The sequence below is a fragment of the Frankliniella occidentalis genome, unplaced genomic scaffold (genome assembly GCF_000697945.3).
Source record: "Frankliniella occidentalis isolate FOCC.00 unplaced genomic scaffold, Focc_3.1 Scaffold3, whole genome shotgun sequence".
In the NCBI taxonomy this organism is placed as follows: Eukaryota; Metazoa; Arthropoda; class Insecta; order Thysanoptera; family Thripidae; genus Frankliniella; species Frankliniella occidentalis.
Window position 1 is genome coordinate 4140647 of NW_026267133.1, and position 13749 is coordinate 4154395.

Genomic DNA, 13749 nt, shown 5'->3' on the forward strand with positions numbered 1-13749 from the left:
TGGTAGCACTGACTTCATTGCGGCAGCGGCGGTGGTGATTGTGACGGCGGGAAATGTCTTGTCCTGTCCGTGATCGAGCGATTGACATTGACACTTGACACTTGCCGAAACCGTGAATTGTCACGTCTCGTACAAATTACGGGATAAACAGAAAGCGAATTATAGTTGCTGAAGTGCAGGGAAATCATTTGAACTATGGAAACCCACGTAAGTTAACTTCGCCGATTGACGTTTTGTGAAACATAACCTACACAAATGATTATTGTTTACATTTTTATTTCGGTAGATTTATGTGCCGACAGATGTTAGCTTTCTCGTCTACGTTAATTTGCAATATAATGGACATCATTCACGTCTAGATTTTGCCCTGCACAATTCCTGAGTATGTTTATTCTCAGCATGTAATTTTTGGAATGAATTGTTTTCAGAACGCAAGCCAGAATGATAATTCAGCTGCATCAACAGAAGATGAAGAAAACTTTCTGTCAATGTCAGACATTTATTATCTGTTGTTAGCTGATCTTAGTAAGTCAATTTCAAAGCCGTTACCCAATATTGACTTTGATAAGTTCAATTTTTTTTTCTATTTCTGTCTAGAACAATGCTCATAAATTAGTTTCCCTTCAGGTGATGTATCCGAACTTCTTGATGATGCAAGAATCCATGCAAATGAAAACGCCCCAAGAAAACCATGGGCAGCTACTGTCAAATTTTCTAGAGACAGAAGCCCTAACCATTGTGACGCACAAACATCATACAAGAAAAATGTCATGGAATCTATAAGGAAAAAGGCAGAACACATGAAACCTTTAGGTAGGATAATTTTATCCAATTTTAATAAATACTTTCTTGTTACCCTTTGGCAGCCACTGATGTTTTTTCTTTATTACAGGTGAGCCTCTATACTCTGCTCATGCACCCCTTGAGCTGAGAAGTAAGTTAGCAGAACGAGTGAAAGCGGATAGAGAAAATATCAAGCAAATGAGCACTCAGCTTACACAGCTTCAAGAGTCAAACAAAGAGTAAGTATCTTTTGCAAAGTGTTTGGTTCCCAGAACTGGTTGCAGCACTCCCCATGAAATTCTCCCAATTCTCCACATTTGACATTGTGGCTTATTATCTACAGACTCTTACGAAGAATGGAAGAACTGAAGAAGATAATTGCTGCTCGAACAACATCCGGAGAGATGAAAACAAAATTGAAATGGCAGGAGGTTGACCGGAAGATAAAGCTTGAAAGAGCAAAGCATGTGAAACAAATTGTGAGTGTGTTATGCCTTTTCTTTTTGTTGAATTACTGTCCAGTTAACTTTCATTTTGATCCTATAGAACTCTTTTTATTTTCTTCACTTTTAGCGTCATGTTACTGATGAGATATGTCCTGATTCAGATATGCCAAAAATCCTTTCGGTAAGCTACAAATAATAATGCACATCAATTTAAGCCTATACACTTGCTTTTACATCGAATTTTCAATTCCAGGATGCTCTTAAAAACTCGTTGTCTGGAAAAGATCCATATGTTACTGTAGATGATTTCTCTATAGAAGATGTTGAGTTCTTACTTAGATGTAATGTTCTCACAAGGCATCCTCATGATCGCAAACGTGTGAGACTCAGTGATTTGCTTTAATTTGGAACATTGAATAAGCATCTGCTTTATGACTCAATGAATTTTTAATATTTTTATTTATTTTTATAACTATTTTATATTACATAATAAAAAAGCACTTATTTTATACATTTGTACATGGTACTATTTACATGCCCAACTAATCCAGATTTATCACAAAGCTATCTCAAGAGTTACTAGAAGTTGTGCTATGACACGCCCGGTATTGGTCCTTCAAGGCACTTAGGCACTCTTGCAAATCAGGGAAAGATACCAGTAAAGCATCCTTCATTACCTTGTGAGAAAAGTACAATATTGATTGATTAAAAGTTGTTCCTAAACGAATTGAAATATGGTAGATTAAACAAAACAAAACCCAACTTACTTCATCAGATAACACAACATCAGACGACGTGTCAAGTGTTCGCATATGTTGAGCCAGTCCTAGCATTGTTGGATGATATTCCAAGCTAAATGCCAAATCAGGATCAAATGGTATAACTTGCTTTAATTCAGCATGCTTTGACAAGATATATCCTTGATCTGACTTGCTGAATGCCTGAAAGAAAATTTTACAAATGAACCTTTCCTGTTATTTTCTGCTTAAAAGCCTATGGAAAATACTTACTTTTTTATTTATAAGACAGTTGAAAACATCACAAGAGTACTTATTGAGCATTGCTATATTTTCGTTGCTCCTTGTGAGACCTGAGGTTTTATACCTGAATCCATAAAAAGAAAGCAGTTTTATAGTATTAACCACAAAAAAAGGTAAGGTGATCAATTTGATAAAATACATCAGGTGTGTTGGAATTGTACCTCAACAGCAGACCACAAGCTCTAGCCAAAGAACAGAAATCCAATGAAAACAAGCAGCGATAGAAAATAGCTGGAGGGATGACCGTTAGTTCATTTTTCAAATCAGACTCCAAATCCACTAACTGAAAAAATTAACATTGAAGAAAATATCTTATGATGCAATTGAATTATATACTCAATTCATCATCATATACAGTAACACAATACATCTTACAGTTTCAAAAAAGCTGAGAGCAGTATGAAGTATTGATGGGTCATTAGAGGTCTGTAAAAGACCTGATTCACACAGATGAGTAACAACTTGAACAAGTTGTGGTACAGTGGCATCATAGTCTGTTTCCCATGTAAACTTTTCTCCCAAAAACAAATGGTCTTTTTGTAGGTCATTTGCTGACCGGATAAACTAGAAGAGGAAATATTCTTTTAAAATATGGACAGAAGTAAATAACAGAGATGAGATAAGCAAATTTTGAAAGGCATACCATGTTGAAGATAAGTTCTGATAATGTATGTATAATAAGAGCTTTTTCCTCAGTACTGCCAGCAAGAAACAGAGTTTGCAAATGAGTGAGAATGCAGTCATTGAACTCTGCAAATATTGAAAGGCATTAGTTTTCAGGTTGCATGAGAAAAACCACAAAACTGATAATGAAGATTCACCTGCAAAGTTAACTAGTGTAATTCTTTCCAACAGCCTGTAGATATATTTTTGATGATCCTGCCCATCCCAAGACGATATGTAAAATGCCAGGAAGCGAGAAACAACAGGGATTCCCTGTTGCATGTAGTCTTCCAGAACAACAAGCTGTTGCAGAAAGTGTTCTCTTTCTTCATAAGGAACATTCTGGTTGTTAAGTATAAATACTAGGAAACAAAAGTTAAGTAAATGTTAACGGAAAGAACAAACACACTGATTGGATTTCTTTAACATATTAACGATAGATAGATACTCACCAGAATGAAGACATGCATAGAGAACTGAAGAGAAGCGAGAGTGAACATCGCTGTTGTGAGTGGCTAAAAAGTGAATGCCACCCTCATTCAGCAACAAAGATAAAATTGATGTAGGTATTTCACAACTAAAATGGTAACTTGCAAGAGACACTTTGCTGTAAAGCAAATTGAAGAAAAAAAAATAAAAATTGCAAAACTTTATTATAGATGAACATACTTTTAACTCTATACTTACTCTAAGAAATCTACAACTTTGTGCCGTTTTTCTCTGTACAGTTCAGATCCAAGATGAACATACATAGCATTGGGTATTAGTGGCATACCCACTTTGTTCTAGAATAGTAATAGGATGTTAGATAAATCGACACAAAGAAACTGAACTATTTTATTGGTTAGGAATGTTCTTCTTATTTTACCTTCTTAAATGTGACAGCAGTCCAATCTAAACCTGTACTTTTGGCTGGTAACTGATTATTATAGGATTGCATTCGTACGGTAGCAGCTTCTAGGCTACGCTGAAACCCTGGGGATATACTTTTGAAGGCTACTTCCCGGCTATATGATGGAGTATTTTCAGGAACCAGCTCAGGCTTGAATGTCTTGAACAACCTGAATCAAAGAAGAAAACTCAAATTTTAGAAAGTCTGTCAAGATGGACAACAAATGCGTTTAAAAAATCACTGTATCATAAATGGAGGAAACAGAAGAATTAACATACTCTAATAAGAGGGCAATGTGCTTTGCTTTTTTTCCACCTCTTCGATAAATAGAGAGAATTTCCTCTACTCTTCCTCGATAAACATCATCTGGTCTGGTGAGCATGTGTATTAGTTTACATGCATAACGTTGCTGCACAGAAAATTACAATATATAGCAAGTCTGAAGATAACAAGATCTGGGATGATTTACTTTACTTACACACTGCTCTCTTTGAAGTAATTTGTAGTACATTTCATAATACCCATCAACAAAGCTTCTGTCAATGAGATTGAACTCCAACAGGCCTTTAAAAGACAAAAATACGTAAGCAACTGGTCAGGTTTTGGAAAAGAGTGAGGCATAACTAATGTCAGAGATACACTAACCGGACACCCACTCCAACACTGCATTGATTTTGGATCCAACTACAGTTTCATTATTTGCGTTAAAAAGCATCCACAACAAAGGAATGTCTATTATATCGCTACTTAAAGGTTCTCCCGGAACGCAGCAAAATAAGAGATCACGAAAGCTTGATGACTCTGAAAGCAAAAGCGGTTCGAAAACGCAAATAACTTAAACTGACCAACCAGTATTGGTAGAATCAGTAAAAATAATTACTCACTGCAATGTGAGAGTTTTTCATCAGTAATAAAAGAGAGTAAGGAATGTATATCTTCATTTGATAAACCATTTTCAAGTTCCCGGCATTCTGTGAGAGCATTCTCATAAGTTACCCCAGATAATTTTCCTGGAAAAACCAAAGGACAAGACACCTGTTTGACACTCGGTATTACAAAGATACTTTCAAGACTATGTAACTGAATAATTTAACAGACCATGAAGGCTTTTCAAGGATTGGATAGTTCTTCTGAACCCAGACATGGTTAGGTAAGAACACTACATGCACTAAAATCAGGTAAAACGTGATTCGTTCATAAGACCAGGAAGTTTCCCGAGGCAATTTTGAAACTTAGTCACGTATGACACTAAATTTAAATCAAACATCAAAAACATTCAGCTGATTGAATGCATTTGTACAACAACCGGCCTTCAGTTTTCAAACATTCATTCAAACTGTTTTTGTTGTCTTGTTTACATCAGGGTGACCACGCTGCCGACTTCCAATGTACCAACACTAACGCACCCATATCCGGTAAAATCATGAATAAATCACCTATATTAACAAAATATAAAAAATAAGAAGGTCTTTCGTCAAGCGAGGTTTCGTTAGTGATGAGTTTTGAAACCAGGCACCTCTTGATATGTGGACGTTGGCAACGAAGCTCCGCGCTCTCGACTCGACGTCCTCTGCATTTCCGCTTCCGCTCAAGCCATCAAAGTCTGCGTCGCCATTCAAAAGGTCGCGGCGCAAGAGCCCTTAGTAATAATAAAAGATCATTTCGAGCCTTTCGCCTCTACTCGAACCTCTCTTTTGGTTTTCTATATCAGTCGAGACTCTTAAGTATCTAATTCTATTCCCTCGACGTCCTGCAATGCCGCGTCGCCCCCCCCCCACTTCCTGCTCCCCTCCCCTCTACAGACGTCTTCCTCCAGGACCCCCCCCCCCCTCACGTCCAGGAACAAAACCCCCCCCCCCCCCGCCGCTGCTCCTGAACGTGTTCGCGATACTCGGACTGACTCGGCGTGTCGGCGTGTCGGCGTGTCTGGTTCAAACGCTCCCGGGGACTCGCGCCGCGCCGAGCAGAGCGCCTGGAGCCGTGTGGTTGTTGTCGCCGGGCACGCGCACTACGCGCGCTCGTGTCGTGCCGCGTGTTGTGTTGAGTGTTTCCTCGAAGCCCTTCAGACTTTGTTGTGTTTCGCCGCGAGGAACAGCAGCCGCCGTGTAGCAACAACGACAACATCAACATCACCATCATCATGAGGAGGGTGAGTACGTCGCGTCGCGGTCGCGCTTTTCAAAACAAACGTGTGTCGCGGTAAAGGAATTCGCAGAAAATTGCGGATTGACTTCATACCAGCCCCACCCGCGGTTCTGGTAAAGGTATTGGGGGTGGACTTTCATTGAACTGAGCTTGGGGCGCTGTCGTTCAAACGGAAACACAACCGTGCCCATACATTTGTAGATGGAAAACCCTTAGTAATTATTCTCGAAACTTCAATTTTTTGTCATCTTGAAAATCGGCAACAATAAGAAAACGCGTCAGCCCGAGAGGGTGGCGTGACATAGGTTAGGTGACATTGACATAGGTCGGTAACACAATGCCATCGTTCTTGGGCATTAATGAGTGGTTTTTGGAACAAAACCGTCACCTTTTCAGGGGTGACGGATTTTTGTTACGGCCGGTTTCGAGATGTCATCAAGACTTCAGAATTCAATGTGAGGGTGATGTTACACCAGCTTCTTAGCAACAACTCATTCCGGTAATGCTGAGATGCAAAGAATGCGGGGAAGAAGAAAACGGAACTCTCTATACTTTAACTTAGTGACTTCCGTTTTCATGTTCCCTCCACTCCTCTACATTTCAGCTTCACCGGAATGCTTCATGAAATGACTTATATTTTTCCTACGTTTTTCCTCATTAGAGAGTTGGGGTTGGGAATGAATTTTTAAAAAGAGGTATAAGGTATCATTAGAATGTACTGATTTTATAATCGTAGTATGGATTTTCTGAAATGCCAGGGCGACCCTTGGTGACCCCCGGAGGGAGAGGGGGGGGAGGGGGGTCATGGAGATCATGAGGCTTGAGGCTCCTCGCGGAAAGGTCCAACAAAACTGCACCCACTTCTCCCCTCCTTCCCCCTTTCGCCCACACCCATTCTCCCTCCCCGTCTTCCTATGAACCCCCGCTCGCTCTCCCAGAGTCTTTTACGGTCTCAGACACCTAACGGCTGCGGCAGCCCCTGAGCAGGCGTGCTCACGGCCGTCCATCAACATCGTCGATCGTAGTGTGTTTCGACCGCGTTTGACCGCACACAACACAACCAGGAGTTAGTGGCCGAGGAGTGTACGGACGAACACACCCGCGCCGCCACGCCGCCACCACCACGGTCCGCGGCGGTCGGCGAGTCTAATAACCGGCCATAAAAATGGGCAGAGTCGGCTCAATAGACAAGACCGCACTACTACTCGCGTCCATTGAGGTCTAGGTCAGGGTCACTGCTTCAGTGCGCACCCCGGTGGGCTGCCGGGCCGGCCGGGCCCCTCCGACCGAGGAGGTGCTCGTTTAACGGAGCTCCATGTGACCGCAATGCGAGAGAGAAAGACACATGAACAACATCACACCTCATTCTCCACATTTTTATTTTCCTTCCGTTCGGAACGAGGAGCTCCTTGACGACTGGACCGTAACGTCCTGTGATGGCAGTGCTGGTGCGGCGGCGGGGCGGAGGTCTACGGTATGCTGCTACTTGACTTACACACACGCGCCGAATAAACAGCGTCGTGAGAAAAACTAAACGCCAAGGCTGCTGTACCGAGATACGCCCCCCCCCGCCCCTCCCGTCTGCGGCTCCCCGCTGATGACTGACCACTCCGCTGCTCCTCCGGCCCCACGAGACGTAACTCGGGTGGCGGGCCGGGCGAGTTGAGGCGTTTCTGTTGCACCGCGAGGCGCCGTCAACACTCCTCCTCCTAACGTACTTGGGGGGGACTGGCCGGAGCGAGGACCCCTCTCTTTCTCTTTCTCTACGGTGCCGCCTGATGTGCATGGAGGCTCCGCTGCACACTCGGGAACCATACTACTGACCGCAGATTTTTTGCCAAACGTTCATCCTCTTCGCACCACCGGTTTTCATTTTCACGATTACCCTCTCGCTTCGTCTGTTTTCTTTTTTGTTTTTATAATGCCCGCTGCACCCATAACAAGTGCGCGGGTGAAATAGAGGTCAGGCTGGGCAAGGGAGATTTGAGTTGCTTCCTCTGGGACACCACCTGGTCAGAAAGAAGGGGGGGGGGGGCTCCCACAGGAAAGGGCGAGGCTGCATTATAGCTCTGTAAGAAATGTTGGGAATTCTACCATACGCTTGTATAGGAAATTTTCCCCCCGGGAATGAGCAACCCGGCGAAGTGTGAGTGTGCTCCCGGATATACTCGACAGGACGGCTCGATAGTAACAAACTCACTGTGTAGATGGACTGTGCCGGACGCAGGCGTGCGTGCGGGTTGCCCACCCAACCCACTCGGGGTGCGCGAGGAGGCTGTGGTGGCACGGCCAGTGACGGTGCGCGTACGCGGTGCGTGCACTTGTGACTCCGTCGAGTGCATATCGCCCAGCCAGCAGCCACCTTAATCGCCATCGCCAGGCACGCAAGTGGCGTGCGTACGCAAGTGCGTGCGTGAGTACGTATAAGTACAGTACCGCGAGCTGCAGTGCGTGTTTGCAGGACACTCTGCCCTTGCCTCGCGCCCGGTGCCCCGGTGGTACTGCCGAGAGGCATGGACGGGTTCCTTGCCCCTTGTCAACACTGGCTGGCCTACTGTCGCCCTCATGCAGCCCAACGCGGGGACCTCTCCCCTATGAAGACCGCTGCTCCCCGGCGGGTCGGTCGTCGCCGCGCCTGCTGGAGTCTTACTTATGGGTCTTGCGGCATATGTGCTGGAGCTGGAGGACGACTAGAGGGTCTCCTGCGGGTCCTAGTGGACGATCTCCAGTCTGGTGGGTCTTGCGAATCCTACTCGAGGATGTCCTCTGGGTCCTGCGGGTCCTGCGCGTCCTCTGGGTCCTGCGGGTCCTGCGGGTCCTGCGGGTCCTGCGGGTCCTGCGGGTCCTGCGGGTCCTGCTGGAGGATGCGGCTCCCGCTCGCTTCCTGGGCCGGGCCGGCGGCGGCGGCGCTGGGAGCCGCACATCCATGCCAAGGCTGGGTCCTGAGGAGGAGGAGGAGGGTCCCGTGCGCAGAACCACTCAATCCGCCGCGCGCCGCGCATCTGGCTTGCAAATAGAATATAATGATAATGATAACGTGAGTGATTGATAGTGGGAAATGAAAAAGGCAGTAGGATGGGATGGAGGATAGAATAGGCGACTGTGCGCTCCACCGCGGCCTTAGAGATGTCTATCGGCTTGCTAGACACTCTTGTAGCGGCTCTATCGAGCTCATAGATCAGCTGATGCCGTGGACGGTCCCATCACCTCCGGCTCGCACCTCTGCCTGGCTGACATTTGAACCACCCGCGCGAAGGACGGCACCGTCGTCGTCGTCGCCGGGAGAGCTCATTGGTGAGGAGGACGCCGTCGAGAGAGTTGGCGACGGTACGAAACTCCTCTACCAGCTGGAGGAGACCGCGAGTACGGATTTTACTTTTCCCAGAAAGTACTTTGGAAAATTTTTCTAGACACAATTCCATTTTTTTCTTAAAAACTTCCATTTTTTCAATTTTTACTGGAAAAATTTTAATTTTTTCAAAAAATTTCTGGAATTATGTTTTTCAATTTTTTCCAAAAAAAAAAATTCACAAGTTTCCAATCTTTCCGGGAAAGCTTTGGACTCGCCGCTCGGGCCGCGCACCTGGCGCGCTATGCCATATGCGCAATTAGCTCGTAATGGCACGCTAGGCCGTGCGGCTGGACGGCGCCCGGGACGCGTCCGGGACGCCCCCCGCGGCGGCGGCGCTCACCTGCTCCTTCAGGGGCACGACCGCTTCGGACGCAGCCAAAGTCAATACCCCCCCGGCTCCGGCTGGACTTGCACACAAACGCATACTACACACTGTCACACACATGCAGAGCCGTAGTGACAGCCTCGGCTCTCCCATTTTTGGCGGTCACCGACCGGCGGCGGACGCACACCGCACGCTGGTAAAGGAGAGCACGCTTCAGCAGCGTCTCCGCCGTTCTCCGTCTCTTTGGCGCGTCCGCCAGGTAAGGAGCGCGCCCCGCCTGACATATATACCATTTTCTCACCTGCGACAGCCGCGCCCCGCCCGGGTGGGTCAGGTCAGGCGGTCGCCCGAAATCCATTCGACTTTGAAATGAACGCGCCTTTATAGGCGCGGCCTCCGCGAGCGGCACTGGCGGCGAACAATGGCAGCCCCCCTCCGGTACCCTCAGGTCCGCGAGGTGCGGCCCGCGTCCTCGAGGCGGCCGTCAGAGTACGACAGATCGGCGACCCTCTCATATTAAACTCTCGGTTATTGGCTCCGCAGGTCGCGCTGCTCGCCGTCCTGGTGGGGGCCGTGGTGGTGCGCGCCCAGGACCAGACGACGCCCAAGCAGCAGCTCTCCTGGAAGGAGCGCGCCAAGCTCGACTACCAGAAGCGCTACGAGAAGTACATCCTGCACCGGCAGAACGCCCTGTCCGACGAGGAGAACACCATCGCCGGCGGCAGCGGCGCGGACAGCAACGCCATCCCGGAGATAGGGGTGCGCGGCGCGCCGCCGCCGCCGCCACCGCCACCCGTGTTCAGGCCGCCGCCGACGACGACGACGACCCGCAGGCCGCCGACAACCACCTTCCGCCCGCCCCCGCCCCCGTCCACGACGGCCTTCCGGCCGCCTCCACCCCCGTCGACGACCACCTTCCGGCCTCCTCCGCCCCCGTCGACGACCACCTTCCGACCGCCGCCGCCGCCTTCAACCACCCAGTACCGACCGCCGCCGCCGCCGCCCACCACCCGAGCTCCTCGTCCGCCTCCGCCGACAACGACGACCACCCCTCGGCCGCCACCGCCGCCCCCACGACCTGCTCCTCCGCGTCGCGTCGTGCAGACGACGGAGGCGCCCGTGGTGATCGGCGTGCGGGGCGGCTTCCCCGGCGCGGAGTCCGCCCCCGCGCCGGCCGCGCCCGCCGTCGAGCAGCAGGGCCAGCAGGGCCAGCAGGGCCAGCAGGGCCAGCAGAGCACGGTGTCCGGGACCTTCCAGTCCCGGCCGGGCGCCTTCCCCGCCTCCCCCAGCGGCGGCGGCTTCGCGAGCAGCAGCGCGACGGCCTTCAGCAGCGGCGGCGTGTCGGGCGGCTCGAGCGGCAGCAGCGCCGGCACCTACAACGCCGGCGGCGTGGCGACGGGCACCTTCTCGTTCACGACGGGCGGCAGCAGCAGCGCGTCGGGGAGCTCGACGGGCACGGGCGCCGTCAGCAAGTCGCCCGTCGCGCTCCTGGGCAAGGTGGTGCAGGGCATCGTGCGGCCCATCACGTCCATCCTGCCCGCACCGCTCGGCCCCAAGGGCTCCAACCCGGGGCTCGTCGGCGGCCTCGTCAGCGGCATCTTCGAGGAGCTCGACGGCGGCCTCCGCGCCATCTACCCGGGTGAGTCCACGACGACGACCGTCTGACTTAGACGACGACACGGACCGACTGTCAAGTGGTGCAGTATAGCGTTCGGCGTTTAGTCCCCCGACTTCGGCCAGCCGACGAACGTCAAGTACACGACGGACGTACAGCCCGACGTACACATCCCCGCCTGTGCCCTCCATTCATCGGGTGACATTAGTCTGTGTGTGTGTGTGTGTGTGTGTGTGTGTGTGTGTGTGTGTGTGTGATTAGCACGTGCGTCGGCGTGCTAATGCGTGCGCCGTCGTGACCCTCCTGCAGACCTTGCCGATGCACACAGGGCAGGGCGCGCCGTGTGTGACATCTGATCGTGGTTATTGTCTCGGCTCGGCGGCGCTCGGCGCGTGCGATAGGCCGAGGTAGGGGGGCATTTCATTACCACCTCCACCACCATCGCCGCCGCCACCGAGCTAAGCCCGAGGCGCTCGCAGCCTTCGCGCTTCCGGAGCACGCCGCCGCCGACATTTACGAACGACCGCGCGACCTCCCCCACGCGCCAGGATGATCTGCTTTTATTTTATTTTACAAAAAAAATCGTTCGTTATTGCGAGTGAAAAAAAAGGACACTACTTCACTGCTGAGAATAAACGTAGTATATTCGTCATTTCGAAGGCAATTTTATTATTTTACACGTTAGTTAGAACAGATCGTCTAGAAAGTACGTCAGCTTTTCTCAGGTTCATTCGGCACTTTGAAGGAAGCCGGACGCCTGCGAGACTCGGGGTAGGCCACCCCGCAGTACACGCATGCACTGCACGCAGATATGTTGCCTGCCTACCAGGCGCCGTGGAAACCAGCATAGGCTCTTGAACTTGGCGGTTTCGTCACAGCGAATGGCAGTCGTACTCTCTGGATGATGCCTAATGATAAAGTCGTTGCAAAGTGACTAGTTTTTGTTTGTTAAACTCTGGTGCTTGGCAGCTGCGCTGCTCCGTCTGCGTCTGCTCAGTGTTGCTGGAGCGGTAGCTCGCCTACCTGCTACCAAAGGGTCCATGCGACAGGGAGGGTGGGACCCGAGCAGGTCAATGAGTTGCTGAGGAGGTAGTAGTTAAGAGCTGCTCCCATAAGCCGGGCTCTTTCCTAGTTTGGTCGCACCATATAGGACCCCTTTGTGCAGAACGCCCCGCCGGCCGATGCTCACCTGTTCGTGGCGGGGCGGGGCGGGGCGGGGCGGGGCGGGGCGGGGCGGGGCGGCGCCACTTTTACGTGTTTGCGGCACGCCTCCTCGATAAAGCACTTTAAACGGCTGGGTGGCACGCGAGCGCACCCGGTGACGCGCTCCCAGGCTGCGTCCGGGACGGTCCGGGAGAGGGTGTTTGCGCGCGGGCCGTACGGTACCGGGGCAGCTCGGTGTTGTTTTGTGTGTTTCTGGACGCCCTCCTCGGCAGCGGCGGGAGTTACGAATGGCAGTACTACTCTCTGATTAGGTCCTGCCCTGCCGGTCTCTGCCCGGCTGCTTGACCGACCGGATTAGTTTTGTTTTAAAAGGACTAAGCGGGAGGAGGCCAGCCGTAGCCAGCCAGCTCCTCCTACACCAGGGACTTGTGTGTGTGTGTAGGTGGTGCAAGTAACACACTACGGAAGCAAACCTAACAATTTAGTTTTTGTAGCTTTTTTTGTACTTTTTTACTTGTTTTGTATATTTTGTATTGTCGTTTGTTTGCATTTGGCGCGGGCACGCGGGTTTATTTCGTGATCACAAGAGAGAAGAGGGACACGCACACGCACAACACTTCGACAATCTAAATTTTCACACCCCTAGAATATTTTTTTTTGTGTGTGTGTGTCCATGGCAAGCGGACAGACAACATGCCGACGGACGGAGGGGGCTGGCAAATTGATGAACAGCAGACTATACAGAGTCACATACCGAACGAGCGGGTCGCGGGCGGGTCGGATACAATGAAGCATCGGGTTGGTGCGGTGCGTATGCGCACAACACACGTATGCCACACATTCACACATTCACACACAAACACACAGAAGAGGGCTGGGGGCTGGGGCACAACCAAATGGTGCGTATCGTGCATGCAAATCCGTTACACGGTGGTGGGCCTTTGTCGATTGAAATGACATTGTGATTGGTATAAACGGCTCATCCCTCTCGACGGGAACACACGGGGGTCGTGTGAGCAGGTGCTCGTGATTGAGGGTGTGTGCGCGCGCGCGCGAATTCGTCAGATCTCTTTTGGCCGAGCTATTGCCTTATACGCTCTCCCGGTGCAACTAGAATGTCCCAACTATTTTTCTCCGACCTGGTGACTTTTACAAAGTCCCAAAAAAGTGCTGTCCGACCTGGCTTTTGTCCGACCTAATTTTCTCCGACCTCGTCGATATGGTAAAATTTGAGGAGAATGTGCTTCAAAGAGGAATAGGCTTCAAAAATAAAAATGGGGGAATACTTTCCTCATCCCACCGCAGTAGTTAGCGAACTGTGGTC

The 13749-nt window shown here is 49.9% G+C and overlaps 3 protein-coding genes across 4 annotated transcripts in view; 2 read left to right on the forward strand and 1 right to left on the reverse strand.

Annotated features, from left to right (window-relative positions):
• Positions 1-43: 43 nt before the first annotated feature.
• On the forward strand, positions 44-1738 carry LOC113211015 (uncharacterized). Its single transcript, XM_026429250.2, has 7 exons — positions 44-207; positions 429-525; positions 628-813; positions 893-1022; positions 1127-1262; positions 1357-1410; positions 1483-1738. The coding sequence occupies exons 1-7, from the start codon at positions 196-198 to the stop codon at positions 1630-1632; spliced, it is 765 nt and encodes a 254-aa protein (XP_026285035.1). The 5' UTR covers positions 44-195; the 3' UTR covers positions 1633-1738.
• Positions 1670-5195, reverse strand: LOC113211013 (centromere protein I-like). Its single transcript, XM_026429248.2, has 15 exons — positions 4923-5195; positions 4709-4834; positions 4470-4625; positions 4303-4388; positions 4103-4233; positions 3801-3993; positions 3620-3717; positions 3385-3539; positions 3091-3294; positions 2913-3019; positions 2645-2833; positions 2431-2552; positions 2240-2333; positions 1997-2170; positions 1670-1906 (listed from the first exon to the last, which is right to left on the reverse strand). The coding sequence occupies exons 1-15, from the start codon at positions 4966-4968 to the stop codon at positions 1799-1801; spliced, it is 1989 nt and encodes a 662-aa protein (XP_026285033.1). The 5' UTR covers positions 4969-5195; the 3' UTR covers positions 1670-1798.
• A 525-nt stretch (positions 5196-5720) lies between these two features.
• The window catches only part of LOC113211003 (uncharacterized), a 24098-nt gene continuing 16069 nt past the window's right edge, over positions 5721-13749 (forward strand). For both annotated transcript variants that reach the window (XM_026429238.2, XM_052266254.1), the window contains exons 1-2: positions 5721-5973; positions 10190-11285. In XM_026429238.2, the coding sequence (XP_026285023.1) occupies positions 5965-5973; positions 10190-11285 (1105 nt within the window). In that variant the 5' untranslated portion in view covers positions 5721-5964. The remainder of the gene's footprint in view (positions 5974-10189; positions 11286-13749) is intronic.